Below are 15,070 nucleotides of genomic sequence, written 5' to 3'. Positions count from 1 at the left end.
TGATTTACTGTTACTGTTATTGTCTTTTCTGAAAGTAGATGTGGTATCCTTCATCATCAAATTGGCAGAATAGTTCAGCCAGGGAGCTCAAAAGATATTCAACATTTCCTTCATATTAGAGCTGCAGTAGTGCTCGGAAAAGCTGTTTGATGGTGGACAGCCACGCATATCTCCAGTATGTACGACCAGAGGATTTACGGTTCTCTGTGGACCTTTAAAACTTTGGCCTTCGGCATTGACGTTTTTCTTCCAGGTAAGGGGATCGCTCTGTTTTGGACCTTTTAGACTAAACTTAAGATTGTTCAAGTTGTGGGCAAAACAGAGGTAAATAAGTAGGTTTGTCTGGATGGTTGTCTCTCAGTGTCCCAATTTTGGCATTTAATTCCATATCATTCATCTCAGAATACACATGATGCAAAGTCATGTGTATTCTGAGGCACTCACGGCATCGACAGTGGTTTGCACAGATAAGGATTAGGCTTTTGCAGAGATATGGTCAGAGAGATAATTAAAAGGTGGAGAGAAACTCTATAAACAGGTCTGTGCTACATTGTGAGATTTCAAGCCCTACCAGCCACTCAGAATGGCCCCAGCCGGCTGGCAGTAGGCTGGCAGCCGGCTGGGCCATTTTGAGTGGCGGGTAGGGCTTGGAAATATCCATTCATTCCTGTTAGGGCTTGGATGTATCCTTTATTCCTGGTAGGGCTTGGATAGATCCATTCATTCCATTCAGATAAGCATGGACCTGTCACTAGCCTGTGGCGGACCAGCCGGCCATTCTGGGCAGCTGTATCTGTAGTCACGTAGTCTGCTGGAAAAGTGGAAGCAGGAACCAGTACCCAGTTTAAAGGCTTTTCCTCCGACTGCTTCCAAGCTCAATATTTTATGGGGATCAGAGTTTTACATCCCTGGCTTCACTTTACCTGGGTTCTTCAACTACCTGTGTGCCTGTTTTAGACCAAAGAGTATACAATTAAGAATTTATTACAAGAAGTGGAAGGTGATCAAAGCCAACGGTTGGAAAAAACTGTCCGTCAGTCAAAGCAGAGTGACATAAGGTTGAGCAGAGTTAAATTCAAAGTCAGAGGTCCACAGCCCCTCTACTGATTGTTTGAAATAAATTCTGAGCACATTCTGTCTTTGGTGTTCGCGTTCAAAAACTTATAAAATGTGTAAAAAAAAGAGATTAAATAATTTTTTTTATTGTTCCCAGAAACCTCAATAGTGAGGTTCGCCGACATCTTAATGATCCACTTCTTAGACCATAACACAGACTGAGACACAATAGAATCTTGATCATCATCTTGACACTCTCCACATTAGGTCTCTAGGAACGCAATGTTTTTTCATTCTCTGCCTGCTATCCACTATTGCCCACTTCCCTCTGCCAGTCTGACCGGACCTAGCAGTGGATACGGCTCCCTACGATAAATCCTCACCTCTTGAACGACCCCTGGTTTATCAGGATTCCTCCCCTGCTAACCTGGGTCCATATGGCGCTCTCTCGGCTCATCTCTTTGTTGACAGCCCTGTTGGCTTCCCGGCCACCAATGACCTTGGTATCACACAAGACGAAAGAGAAAGAAGCTAAGAAAAGTGCTCAAATCCATTTTCTATGGGCTGAACAGGCGACTGCTTATGTCCTCCACCACTCAATGAAAGTCTAATGGACCTCACACACCCGAAAGGAATGCATGTTAACATTCTTATTTGTTACATTAGGTGCCAGTGATGTCAATGCCAATCAGAAGCCCCCCCCATCCCATCCACTCCTCGGCCTCTGGTGGATTTGATTGGCCGAGGGATCTCCCAAAATACCCTGATGCTCAACCTGAAGTGCTAAAGTGATGGTTGGTGAGTAGAAACAGAGAAAGCGCTCTCTCCGTGCCGAACCAGTCTTCATGGCCACCTGGAAGCCTCTGCGCTAAAAAGATCTGGTATGGCTGGTGCTTGTATGCGTTGCCTCTACAGGTGCAGGCAGAGAGAGATCGCCCCGGCCGCCTGGTCAGCGCTCATACAAGCCAGCCATTTCTAAATGTTCTCCTCCCGGTGCTCTCCCCGAGATGTATTCTTTGAGCGTTGCCTTTCCCAGCCACATTATTCCAATACATTACTATGAGAATGATTCATCATGCCTGGGCGTAGTCCCTCCTTAATAAATCAGCTCTCTACGAATCCATGCAGTGGGCAGTGGGTCAAACTCAGCAGTATTTTGCTTTAATGCATGCGGCGCGGCCCGGAGCAGTGACTCAGCAAGCATCCATCATTTTCAAAGAGAAGCACATACAGGAATTTTCCAAACGCAGTATGTGCTTTTAGCTATGCTTCTCATAACGCTTGGTGTCTATAGGGGATAGCTCATGTTTGTGATTTAATATTCAGAAGTTTACCCAGTCCAGGTGTTTACTTGGCTGATATTAAAGTTCATGCACACACAGCCGCGGGACATTTCTGTGACTGATGTATTGATTTGAAAAAAAAAAAATTATATAAAAAATGTTATTATATACGTTTGAAATACTGTATATCATCATGTCAATGTTATCCGTTTGGAGCTCTCTCCATTCTCTCTGAAATAATAATGTAAAGTAGTCGACCTAATGCTCAAGTTTTTAATATGCAATATCCACACTTTGACCAGTAATGTCAGTTTGAAAAGTACATTTAGAAACATCCTTCTTTAGCCTCAATATCACTCAATGTTGATTGTTACACATAGAATAAGTGGTACTGGCTTTAAAATAATAATAATAATAATAATAATAATAATAATAATAATAATAATAATAATAATAATAATAAAAGGGAAAAAAAAGTGAATCTGACCTTTTGAGATGAGAACTTTGGTACTTAAAATGGGACCATGGTCCAAAACAGATTGAACCCCTGGCTCAAAGGTCTCAAATGTAAGAAAGACTATTTGATTGTCAAGCAATGTATATGGATGTAATGGAATTTCAAATTACCTGTGCACAGTAAATGGCAGAAAATGAAAATAATTATGAAAAAAATAGAAAAATTCCAAAGCCGTAGCCGTGAGAGCAGTCTTTTTAATCAAAGACCATCCTTTTTTTGGGGGTTTGTTATTGTCAGGACCCCAGATTAGGTTTTTTCAGAATTATTGGAATTTAGCTGCATAAACTTTGTCGAAATCCAGAAACCGATGGAAAAAGTGTTCCCATTACGCACAGTGGTTGTTTCGTTCCATAAGGAAACAGAGTAAAATAAAATAATCGACTTCGAAAAAATATAAATACACTGCTCTGGTGCAGCGACTGGACTGGGTTGGCACCGCCGGAGAGGGAGACAGGCTATAGGAAGAGCCGGCCCTGCAGCTCGATGTTCTCTTGAAGCTTTCTCAACAGCAGTACAAGTACAGTAGAAGCCTTGCTCATGGTGAGTCTTGTGAGGTCGTCAATGTATGCTCTACCAGGCGGCAGGTCAGGCCAGGGGTTATCGCTGTCCTCCAACCACCCATCTAGATGCTCTAATGATCATCTCTATGGCCATGCTGAAGGCCAGCGGGGGGATGGCACAGCCAGCCATAATTCCTGTGCCTGACTCTTCCTCCGCTGGGACACGGTTGTTGATGCCCTGCAGACTTCAGTGTTTGTCCTGCTGCTGAACCTCGGTCGAAGGACCCAACAGCTTCTCAAGAAGTAGCTGTTGATGCGAGATCCCAGGTAACCCTTCTTCAGGAACCCTTCCCTGCCCTGATGTATTTTCAGGTCTGTGGTGGAAGTAACCTTTGCTGGAGCTTGTTTCCTGCTGCAGCTGTTGCAGCCACAGGTATGTTGATCATCCAAATTGTCGTCTGTTCGTTCCTGTGTCAGTTGCCGGGCTGTCTGCTGGTGAGTAATCAACCGCCCCCGTTCTCGCTTACTCATGGAGTATTTTTCTAGCATAAGACATTTTCCGAGCAAAAGGTGGGTGGGACTAGGGGTTGGCATTGGTACTCAATACCTTGAAGGTATCCATTGAAATACTCAATAATGTGAACACTTTCAAAATGTGTTTGTGTAAAAATAATTTTTGATGGGGGAGCAGTGATGTCATTTTACCCAGCTGAATGCTTTCATTCACATGATAATATGTGATGGTATCGTGTGGCGGACAAAGGGGCGTGGTCAAGTCACCCCATCAGCTGCAGACGACAGCACGGTTTCCTTTTCCGCGGCCGCCAAGCTGCCTCGAAACGGCAGCTCGTCAGCAGCGCAGCAGCGGAAACGCCATTCCTCCTGCACCCAAGATGATTATTATGCACCTCAATATTATTATAATCATTGTTTTATTATTTATACTTGTGGCCAGCGTACCTTATTGTTTAAAATGACAATAAAGACTCTTGCCAAGTTGGCGCACCACAGCCAGAAAGACTCTGTCTCCCTCCCTAAACCCTTACCTGTGGGCAGAGACCTCCACATATCGGTATCACTTTAAGGGTATTGGTATTGGTACTGGTATCGAAACATTTTAAACAATACCCAGCCCTACGTGGGACCCAAGCACCTTCTGTGCTGTGGCCTGTTCCCTCCGGCCAGCTGTCTTTCCAGGCTGTCACAAGGTCTTTCTCTATTTATTCGCTGCCCTTTCATAGCAGTCACTGGTTCACCAGATGATCAGATCTGTTATGAAGGACTGGATGTTAATATCCCTTAATTGCACACATGAGACGTGCTGCCTACTGTAGACTCTGCGGGATGGTCAAGTGAGTGATGGTATCTTCTGGGTTATCAAGTGGGCGCCCTCTTTCTTCCAATGTTTCGCTGATAGGCCCACGACACTTCCAGAGGGTTCAGCAGTGAATCCAGGCGTCCTGAGCTCACCCCTATACGCGATCTACTCACTTGAGGACCCAGGTGGAGTCCTTTTCCACCCCTTTCAGCCATTCTGGAGAGGTCCTGGGCCTGTCTTGGAACATGTTGATAGGTATTCCTTCTGCCTCTTTTGGCAAGTCAACTACACTCCCAGCCTCCACTCCCCCCCTCCCTTCATACAACATGGTAGAGATGGAGAGGAAGCTCGGTCCCTCAGTAGCTCACAAATATTGGAAGAACCCCATCTACTTACCTGAGGGCGCAGGTGGAGTCCTTTCTCTTCATTAGGAGCCACTGACTACCCTTTTCAGCAGTTCTAGAGAGGTCTTTGACTGCTTTCTGGTGGGCCTTTCCCCAGACTCCCATCTCCGGCAGTAGCCTTGACATTGATGTGGCTGCAAACCCTCTACAGAAGGGGTCGGGAACCTTTTTGGCTGGGAGAGCCATAAAAGCCAAATATTTCTAAATGTATTTCCTTGTGAGCCATATAATATTTAATAAAATTGAATGCAACTTAATGCGTGCATTTTTTAAGTAAGGCATACATTTTTAACGTATAACACATCTTAGTACTTAATACTTAAAAAACTGCTATATATATAAACAATTTCTCTTTATTCTTCTTAATAATATTGTTGTTATATTGTAGCTAACCAATAATAAACTAAATACTTTTTACCCTTAATGCGACTTCCCGTGCTGCATGGTTTTGCTGATGGCCTTGTAGTCTGGTTCATACGTAGTGAGGTTAAGCTTCATGCTGCGTTGAGGCTTCCATCAGTTCAACGTGAGCGTAGGTTGCTCTTAATGTTTCTCAGACGCCAGAAAGACGGCTCACATGCGTATGTAGAGCCAAACATGGTCAATACGGCAATACTCACACGCTGCATTGTGTGCTATGTGATGGGAAGCTCGTTCCAAGTTTTAAGAATCAGCTGGTCTTCAGGATCAAGTTCAAGAGATTATTTGTCACAAACATAATGAAGTTTTTTCCATTTCTGTCCACTTCTGTTCAGCTGATTGGTCCAACTCGAGGCAGGGAGTTTTCTTATTGTTTGTTTGTCTTATAGAGGGGATCGGCGCACGGGCTCGTAAGCAGCCCAGCTGTGGAACGCCATTCCCAAGAGGATCATTATTATCCACAATATACGTGCCGCATATTGAAATGAACAATAAAACTCTCGCCATGTCTGCGCACGACGGCCAGAAAGACTCCGTCTCCCTCCCTAAACCCTTACCTGTGGGCAGAGACTCCTCCCACAAGTGGCACCTAAGCAGAGACCCGGGAGGGACAGGGCGCCGAGTAAAAGGCGCCTCCAGAGTCTTTCTGTAGTCCGCAGCCGGTGCTTGACTACGTCCCTTTGTCCGCCACATTTAAATTTTGAATTTTATTTTCAAAATTGTAATTTCACTTACCTGTTTTACTTTAAAACGACACAGAATAATTATTTATTACTTGTTGAATGTGATGAAAGATTTGAGCTCAAAATTGTCTGCGAGTCATAGGTCCCCGACCCCTGCTCTACAGCCTACTCTGACCGTCTGGCCTTTGCTTTCCAGCCACGTTGTTGCGCATTTACTGCAGGTTCAGTGTACCGCAGCATCTTGTGCTTGTAGGCCTCCTTAACTGCATCCTATCAGGGCACTGTAAGCTTGACGATGTAAACGAGATGGAGTGTGGCCGACCACAGCACAAGGTCTGGTCTGAGGTTGGGTGACGCAATCTCAGCTGGGAAGCAACGCCTCTGGCCTGATTCTGCCACCGTCTTCCAATCGTGTGTCCTGCCTAGCCACCTGGTGTCTGGTCCGGACAAATGCTTTTGTCGGCCAGCAGGATGAAGGGGGAGGAAAGGCATCGACACTCATCCGCCGACCAAGACACCATAACACCTTGTTGTGCCGCCAGTTATGTCAGCCTTGAGCAAGACTGATGTTGCAGCCCACCAGGATGTGTTTTAGTGTTGCTGGAGTCCGGGAGAGGGAGCATGTAGGATCTTCACCATACCACTGGCTGAGATTCTTGGGAGATAGCAGGAGATCATACAATAGGCAGCCTTGACGGTGAAGTTCGCTCTAAATGTCCCCATTTCCCACAGCTCTTTCCAGGGGATCTTTCTCTTCTCCACTCCCTACCATCTCATCCATTGCCCATGCCTTGCCTGAGCGACGGCCTTTGCGCACCTTGCTGACTCCTCTTGCTGACATATCTCCTGTACCATGAGCTTGCGTCTCTGAGACGGAGGCTCATGGTACGTAGCCTTATTCCAAGCTGGTGTGCTGGCCCCAAGGCCAAGACCACTCTCCCCTTGCTGCACTCGGCCCACTATGTCCCTGAGCTTGAGCTCCCCCTTTAAGGTTTTATCTTTCTTTATCTTATCTTAACTTAATCACTGCAGCATCTTACTGTTTTGGATGACGTTGTCTTGATACTACATACTCCCACTTACAGGAAATGCAGCTGGAACATTAGATGATAAAACAAGCCTCCAGTCAATCCTCCTCCATGTCAGAGAAAAAACAGGCCTTCAATCAAAGTCACAAGTGGAAATGCTGACCTGTGTTCAATCAACACACAATCAGCTTTACACCCAAAAGTCCTACCTTGCTTCAGTAGTTAGATCATCATTGTCTTTTTCTGAGGTTCATTCAAACACTTCAAACCTCCCATTCCCATTTCCCAAAACAAATTTTGCAGCAAATTATGCACCTCAGGGGAAAAAAAAGTGTGTGAATAAAATTGTGTTACTATTATTATTATTATTATTATTCCTTGGGAGTGTTTGTGCATTTAAAGGCGTAAAAACGGCGCTCAGGGTATACGTCACAGGCAGAGGCCTTTGATGGTGGAACAAGTGAAGGATGACTCATCTCTCTCTATTTAGATCGCTGCGTCCTCACAAGCTCCTTCCATTTATTACAAGCTCTCGTCCCCCAGATGCTTCCGTGGACTCCTCTGGTCTAATAATCCACAGCGTACCCCTGTGCGTGTATGTTCACTGTTTCATTTTAGTTTTCCTTTTTCTATTGTTTTTTGTTGGGTGTTTTTAGGCTTATATTTAATGTTTTTTGTTCGTCATTAGGTTTATTGTACGTTACCAATTTTGTCACATTGAATGCATAATCGTATCCGACAGCCAGATCCTCCACCTAGTGGCTGTGGGATGAATTGCATCTTGAGTTTTTCGCCTCACAAAATATGTCAGGGAAGATGGGAGAGCTCGTTTGTGAGAGTACAATAACGAGTAGTTTGCTCAGCTGGACATTAACCATGTTCTATGTTTTATGTACCATGTCCTTTATATAGTGTTTGTAAATAAAAAAAAATACACACAATTCACTTATTTGGTGGCATTTTCACAGGGCCCTCCGACACAGAGACACAGGCAATGGGGTTGAAAACACCAGTTTATTGTCGGAAGTGGGCAAGCTGGAACAAGCCGGGAGCAGATGGAATGCATGTCAAGGGCTCCTCTCCTGTGTGTGTGGGAATGGGGATTTACCTGTTGCTTGTTGATTACTCTAATGAGAAACAGGTGTACAGACACCCTCGTTCTGGGCACAATTACCTAGACCCAAAAAATGTGTGGCTGTTCAAACCACACCACCCCCACCCCACACTATGTATCCATCCATCCATCCATCCATACATCCATCCATACATCCATCCACACCTAATCATCCTAACCTATCATGTATTTATTTTTAAATTGAAATGTTTTTCAACTCAGATCCCTGCGGGGAAAGCTCTGCGAAGCTCTGCAAACATCCGTTTTAACTCTTTCTACTCGTCATTCAACGTTCAAGATGGTTTTGCGTGCTCTCGTTTAATAAAGTGGTTTCACCGGTTCCCTCTCTAACCCACAGAACAGCGGACTCTGTGCGAGGGGTGACGTCACCCGGCTGTAGAAACACTCAAGTCCCCCCTCGGAACCAGACCAGCCCGTAAGTTCCCATTTGTGCCACAATTAATTCAACATGACAGAGGAATTAAATACGATATTGACTCCCGAAACAGATGGTCCGGACTACTTTTGGAAGTTTTTTCCCTCCGCAGTTAGTCGCCCTTGACTGATTAGCGCATATATATATTTGCAGGCCTTGCAGTAGAATGTTTTCTTTCTTTCCTTTCTTTGGTTTTACCGGAGCTCCAGTGGATTATGGAAAAAAAACCCCTGAGCAAATTAATGAAAAAATAAAAATTACAAAATAATTATTACATTTTTTTATTGCTTAAATATTGAAGTCAAGGCTCCGCCATGGCTTGACTTTAATGAAATGTGATACAGACAGACAATTATGAAAAAATATACACACATTTTTTAATCATAAATTCACAGAAGAGGAAAGGGGTTTAAGGGTTAAATATGTTTAAACAAAAAAACTGACCCTAATAAAAGGAATATTTGTTGTATTTATTAACATGCAAATATATATTAGAATATGTATAGGATAAGGGTGAACACACAGCAGGATTTATTGAACTAATGGCTTTTAGAGTTATTTTTAGAGATGGCTTGGAATAATGTCAGATTCGCACACGTTGTGGCCCGTGGAGTGAAATATGGACTAAAATCTCGCCATATGCAGTGTCAAGAAGAAACCAAACGATGTTACGAACAATTCTTTGCCGCTCTCTTCCTCTGCACGCTCCTCCTGGGTCGGTCGTTCTCCCCCTCGACCTTTGGATCTCCCTGGAAAGTTGAATGCATTTCAACGCGTATCATCCCAGACCAGACATACAGAAAGCGTGGGAGAAGGTGAACAAACATTTCTATTTCCATGAAACTCAGGAGAGTTGAGGTTGTGACGTCTCACCAGAATGGAGTACGCCCCGGAGCGTGTGGACTTCCTTCTGCCGGGCGGCTCGGTCTTCACCTGCCTGCGTGCTCGGCTTATCTGGGAGAGACACACACACAAAGTACATAGTATATGGGGGATATCCAGTTGGATTAATCTTGGTAGGATTATCACTTCATATTGTGTGCTGAGATAAATGGGGACAAACTTTTTCTAATGCAAGAAGACACAGTGTCTATAACTCTGCTACTAAAGATGTAGTTCTAATAATGTACCTTTTACGCTATTACGCTACTCTTTCCAGACATAATATAGATGTAATTACAACGACATTACAAATGTTATTACTAATGTGATGTCATCTAATTACTTAAGTAATGTAAAGAACTGAAACGGTTAAAATTAAAACTTTGAATGTCAATTTTTTTTTGGTTTGAATGTCACATTTTTACAATTCTGCAAACTCACATTTGAGTTTTGACTTTTATCTGTTCTTTAAAATGATGCCATTACTGGGGCTTATGATTATAGGCGCTTTTAGACTTACTGATACTCATTATTATGAGGATCCATTTCATCAATATCTTTCCTCGTACTGTATTAGCAACAATATTGGGCCATAACGGTACTTTCTACTGGATTATGTTCCAATGCTCCTTCCACCCTTTTGGGTGACAAACTGCCCAAATGAAACCCCCCACCCCCGATGTGGCCTTATAACTCTGCCTGTGTTATCCCGCTACTCCGGCTGCTCCTTGGCTCCGCGCGTTGCCATGGCGACCCACCTGTAAGGGAGCGGATGGCTTGAGGTTGCTAATGAGGGAGAAGGAGCCAACGCGAGATTTCCGCTTGTTTTTCTTCTTGTTCCCGGACGCGGCCAGGTGTCTCCTGGCTCTATCCGCCTGCTGGTTAAATCAAATCAACACACATTGGAATAAGTTATTTCAATGCATATGTTCATTCATACAATGTACAATTTTCAAGATTTATTTTCATAATTGGATTGCACGGGCCCTCTTTTGGCTCCATCTTTCTTAGCCTTTCAGTGCTTTCAATCTGAAGATCTTCCATTTTTACTCACCCCTGTCCTCTGTGTTCCGCCATTCCCAACCAAATTTAGACACCAGAGAATAGATTTTTTTAGCATGCCTGAGACACTGCTCAATAGTTTTTTGGGAACCTTGTTATACTAAGCCGGATAGGTTTCAGGGCTGACGCTGGTTCTCCTTCACGTGGAAACGTCTTCCACAGCAGCATCATTCATCATTCAGCCCTAATCTCCCGTGACGTTTCGACACCTTCTTGTGTTACGCATCACGATGGCCGCCGTACCTGGATGAGCGTGTTTGGGAAGCCCCTGGCGGTGACGGCCCCCGGCTGGCTGGAAGGACTCAGGTGGGCGGGACTCCTCCACTCCAGCTGCCTCCTCCGCCTCTGCAGGCCCTGCAGGTGAACACATTTCCGAACCTCACCATTAAACTCACTGCAACTAACCATCGCCGTTACGCTCCCCCGGACGCCTCTCAATGGGCCGGACGAGTGTTTCCACGAGTTGCGCAGGCTTTTAAAAATGTGGCTTGAACGAAAAAGGTCGGCCTGCGGTCTGGGAACTCAGACGGTTCCGTCGACTTTTTGCCATTTGTCTTCCGTCGAAGAAGACTGGATTGGTGAAAGAGAGCCAGAACAAACCCCAGCACCTCCCCTTGTCATTAACCCTAATACGAGTCTGTTTGCTTCCCCACCGCGACCCGTCAGTGCCTCACCCATGATCCAAACCAGGGCTCAAACTCTCACTTTTGGCTCTGCCTCTTTACCACCGTCTTTTCCAATTTTTTCCCTTTGTCTTTATTGGTCCGAGGTTGCTATACTCGGAGCCGCTATTTTCTGCCTGGCTCTTTCCGGTTCTGTTCTGTTTCGTTCGGTTTGCCTCGTTCCCCTGTCCTACTTTGTCTTATCGACACTCTGACACGGGCACCGAGGGAAAAGGAAACGGTAAAATTATTATTGCTCTTGCTCCGGCCATTTCCTGCCTTTCTTATCGATCCAGACATAAATGGGAGGGGGGAGGTTATCGATTCCCTCTTGTGTTTGCTAATGAGTGCACTGTCGCTATAAGGAAGAATGGGCCGCATTTTGCCAATTAGGGCATTGTGATTAAATATTCTATGGCGCTGTAGTGGCTGTAGCTCAATCACTGCTGTTTTTCAAGTCAGGCGGCCGAACCCGTGGCGTGCCTCGCTGCTCCTGAAGAGCTATTTTCAATTTTTTCCTTGAGTTTGAGCTCAGGTCCCTTGAGTGAAACAAATAGCTGATACGCCGTCCCAGAAAGGAATAAATTCAGCATGCATGAGTTTCTCATATGCATGTTTCCCGCCCCTACATATATATCACGCTCCATCGGTGTTGTCTCAAAGCCACTGAATGCCGCTCCGACATGATGGATTCACTGACAAACTGCATTGTTGAGGGGAGCCATTTCTCACTGAACTCCCCACCTGGCCGTCCGGGCTCCCTTTGTCTGGGCTGTTTGTCTCCGCCACCTATTCCTGTCATCCATCCATCTCTGCCCCCCATTTTGTTTTCCTCTCTCTCTCTCTCTCTCTCTCTCTCTCTCTCTCTCTCTCTCTCTCTCTCTCCTACGCCCCCGCCCCCCTTTATCTGATGCCTTGCTCTGTGCTCCTATGACACATCCCTGAGTGATCCACGACACCCAACGCCACCCATCCCTTTCCTGAGACGTTCCTAGGAACTACCCCCGGGCAGAGGCCCTCAGATGGAGTGACGCCCCCGGTTCGGCGGCAGGGAGGATAAGTACCGCTCTCCTGACAGGGCCAGATAAAGGCAGCGGCCTGTATCTGCACAGCGAAAAAGAAGGAGCGGCGGTCGCCATGTGCCGCTGTGGCCAGAACGGTTAAGTAAAAACAACAGCGCAGTTTGTGTTCTTATTTCTAACTACCATCCCTCCGATCCAAAATAAGCGATCCTGTGATACTGCACCACGATTGAAACCAATATTCTCAAAATGGCCAAAGTATTTTGATATTGACATTGCACGCAACGATGCAAGACAGTCCCAGTGAATGTCAAAGAACAGTACTTTTACGTACTTTCATTTAAAATTGTGCAAAGCTCCTCTATGCATCCAGTTATATATATATATATATATATATATATATATTCATTCTCAGTAGGTCCAGACAAACACGCTCATATCGTCCTTTCCAACGAAATATCACCATAAAGGAGTTATAGCAAACAAGTCACTACTATGAAAAACACATTTCCCATACACTGGTTATAAAGTAGTTATGGTCTTTCACAATAGTAATATAATTTAATTATTTTTGTCTTTCATCCATGTAATATACAAAACACAGATCCCATCCAAAATGACCACAGGGAATATTATTTTCTGTTTTCCGTTTTCCGCCTTTGCAGGCCTTACGTGCTGACAATCCCCATAACATTTTTCCCTGGCATGCGAGGCCACTGCACAACAAGTGACCTCGGCATACGAGACGGGGACAAAACGGGGACGCCGTAAAAAGTTCCGCCGTGGGAATCAGCGCGTGCGCGCCACATCTGAAGTTTATAATTGCGCACGCTGCAATTAAGTCACAAATAACCGTGGAGGAAAACACATAGACGGCAAGAAAGCCTCTCCGGACCACCCTGCACAGAAACTGACTCCCAACCAAACGTCCTCCTCTCGCCTCCTCCGGCAGCCGTCGGATCCGTTTTGTCCGTGTGACGGTGATTATTTTGGACGAAACATGACGAGGGGGCGGCAGGAAAAATCTCCACCGCAAGTTTGAAGAATAACACGCTGGTGGCCACATGAAAACACTCGAAAGGTTTTTTGTCCGGGGTGTATATTTTTGCTGGGGTGACATTATGGCTTCCAGGGTCCATTACAATGAGTCTTTGTGTCTGGGAAAAGTAAATAAAACGTCTCTGTGGCACGAGGCAAAGGAACAACTTGTTTATATACATCGCACCTTCCTGAAATACATTTGACCGCTGTTATGGTCTCGGCATCCTCTGGGGCATATTAACAGTACGTGACGTACGGACCACCCTGGGGATCTCAACTAATATACACACATGCGCATGTTTACAACCTTTTTATCTATTATGTGACTATAATGCAACTTCACTGTGTAGAAATTGCGACCTCCTGATCTCTTATTACAGTATTTGCCACCGAACTTCACAACGTTAAGGGCTTTAAATTAAGCCCACTTGGCGGGAAGAGTTTGTCCAATTTTGATATTTCAAAATTGTGCTTCGCCTTCTCTCGGCGGAATAGGCGGTCGGAGAAACGACAATACAAAAACAACACACGTATTTCAACCCCGATCTGCCTTATCTTCAAATGGAGAAAAAGGTGTCCCCTGATCGGAAGCCAGATAGATGCATGCTCAGGATCAACACGCTCCATTCCTTACCAGCACACCTACGCTATCCGCAGTCCGTCCCCCGGCGCAGTCCTCCCCCTGGGTCGCCCCCGAGCACTCGAGGGCGTGCGTCAGGAGGCTGGCCTGCAGGCCCAGCACGCACAGCCAGATAGCGAGCGCCATGATCCAGGCAGTGGCCCCGGCCCCGGCAGGCTCCCTGCTTTATACTCTCGGTCGGGCTAATGGGGAACAGATGCACGGAAACGGGAGGCCGTGCCAGCTTAGCGCAGACAAACAGCCCACCGCAAGCCTGCGCTCCACGCCAGCCAGCGGCCTGCGGTCCTGCAGAAACATGTCAGACATCTGAAGGAGGGCCTCCCCCCTCCTGAAAAAAAAAAAAAAAACAAGAAAAAAAACCCCAAAAAAAAAACGCCTACTCAGCCCCCACCGCCTACCAGCACCCCCCGACCAATCCAGAATGAAGTATGAAGCCCATTTTCCACTTAGGCCTGCACTAGTTACTAGTGTCACAGTTTGTGTGTGTGTGTGTGTGTGTGTGTGTGTGTGTGTGTGTGTTTACGAGCGAGAGAGAGATAGATAGATAGAGAGAGAGAGAGAGAGAGAGAGAGAGAGAGAGAGAGAGAGCGCTGCAGGGGTTGGTTGGTCGCTTTGGTGAAAAGTCCAAAACTCTGTGGTTCGGTTTTCGAAATCTCCACGAGAAGTGCTCCACCGTGAAGTTAATTTGTCCCTTTGTAGATGAAAGTGCCTTTGCTTTGCGCCTTGTGAAAATGTACGGTATATACATAGAGCACCTGATTACACAGCACCTCTCCACTGGTGAAAACACCTAGGAGTTAGCCTGCTGCAATTACAGTCATTTGGCGCTCCGGTAGAATACACAGCGGCCCATGCTGGGAATGCAATTTCCAGCTCGAAGCCCGCTGTGGCACGACGTCTAGCCCAGGCCTCAGCTCACTTCTCCAGATGTGGCGATCTCTACCCAAAACCAGGTTGACCCTACCGTCGGCTCGTCTATTTTGAAAACGAGCCGTCGAAAAT

The 15,070-nt window shown here is 45.7% G+C and overlaps 1 protein-coding gene across 1 annotated transcript; it reads right to left on the bottom strand.

Annotated features, from left to right (window-relative positions):
* Positions 1 to 9,024: 9,024 nt before the first annotated feature.
* Positions 9,025 to 14,218, bottom strand: LOC307245104 (uncharacterized protein). The gene is made up of 5 exons (XM_080020523.1): positions 14,063 to 14,218; positions 10,947 to 11,057; positions 10,400 to 10,519; positions 9,633 to 9,713; positions 9,025 to 9,508 (listed from the first exon to the last, which is right to left on the bottom strand). The coding sequence occupies exons 1-5, from the start codon at positions 14,192 to 14,194 to the stop codon at positions 9,428 to 9,430; spliced, it is 525 nt and encodes a 174-aa protein (XP_079876649.1). The 5' UTR covers positions 14,195 to 14,218; the 3' UTR covers positions 9,025 to 9,427.
* Between the last annotated feature and the right edge of the window lie 852 nt (positions 14,219 to 15,070).

Source organism: Zeus faber, assembly GCF_960531495.2.
Source record: "Zeus faber genome assembly, chromosome: 19".
Classification (NCBI taxonomy): Eukaryota; Metazoa; Chordata; class Actinopteri; order Zeiformes; family Zeidae; genus Zeus; species Zeus faber.
This window is presented reverse-complemented; position numbering and strand designations above follow the sequence as displayed.

What these genes read in the sequence shown, in the direction of transcription:
- LOC307245104 (XM_080020523.1), bottom strand. Translation starts at nt 14,194, where the DNA reads ATGGCGCTCGCTATCTGGCTGTGCGTGCTGGGCCTGCAGGCCAGCCTC. An exon ending in CGGATAGCGTAGGTGTGCTG is followed by an intron (nt 11,058 to 14,062) that starts GTAAGGAATGGA and finishes GTTCACCTGCAG; the next exon opens with GGCCTGCAGAGGCGGAGGAG. An exon ending in TCCCAAACACGCTCATCCAG is followed by an intron (nt 10,520 to 10,946) that starts GTACGGCGGCCA and finishes TGATTTAACCAG; the next exon opens with CAGGCGGATAGAGCCAGGAG.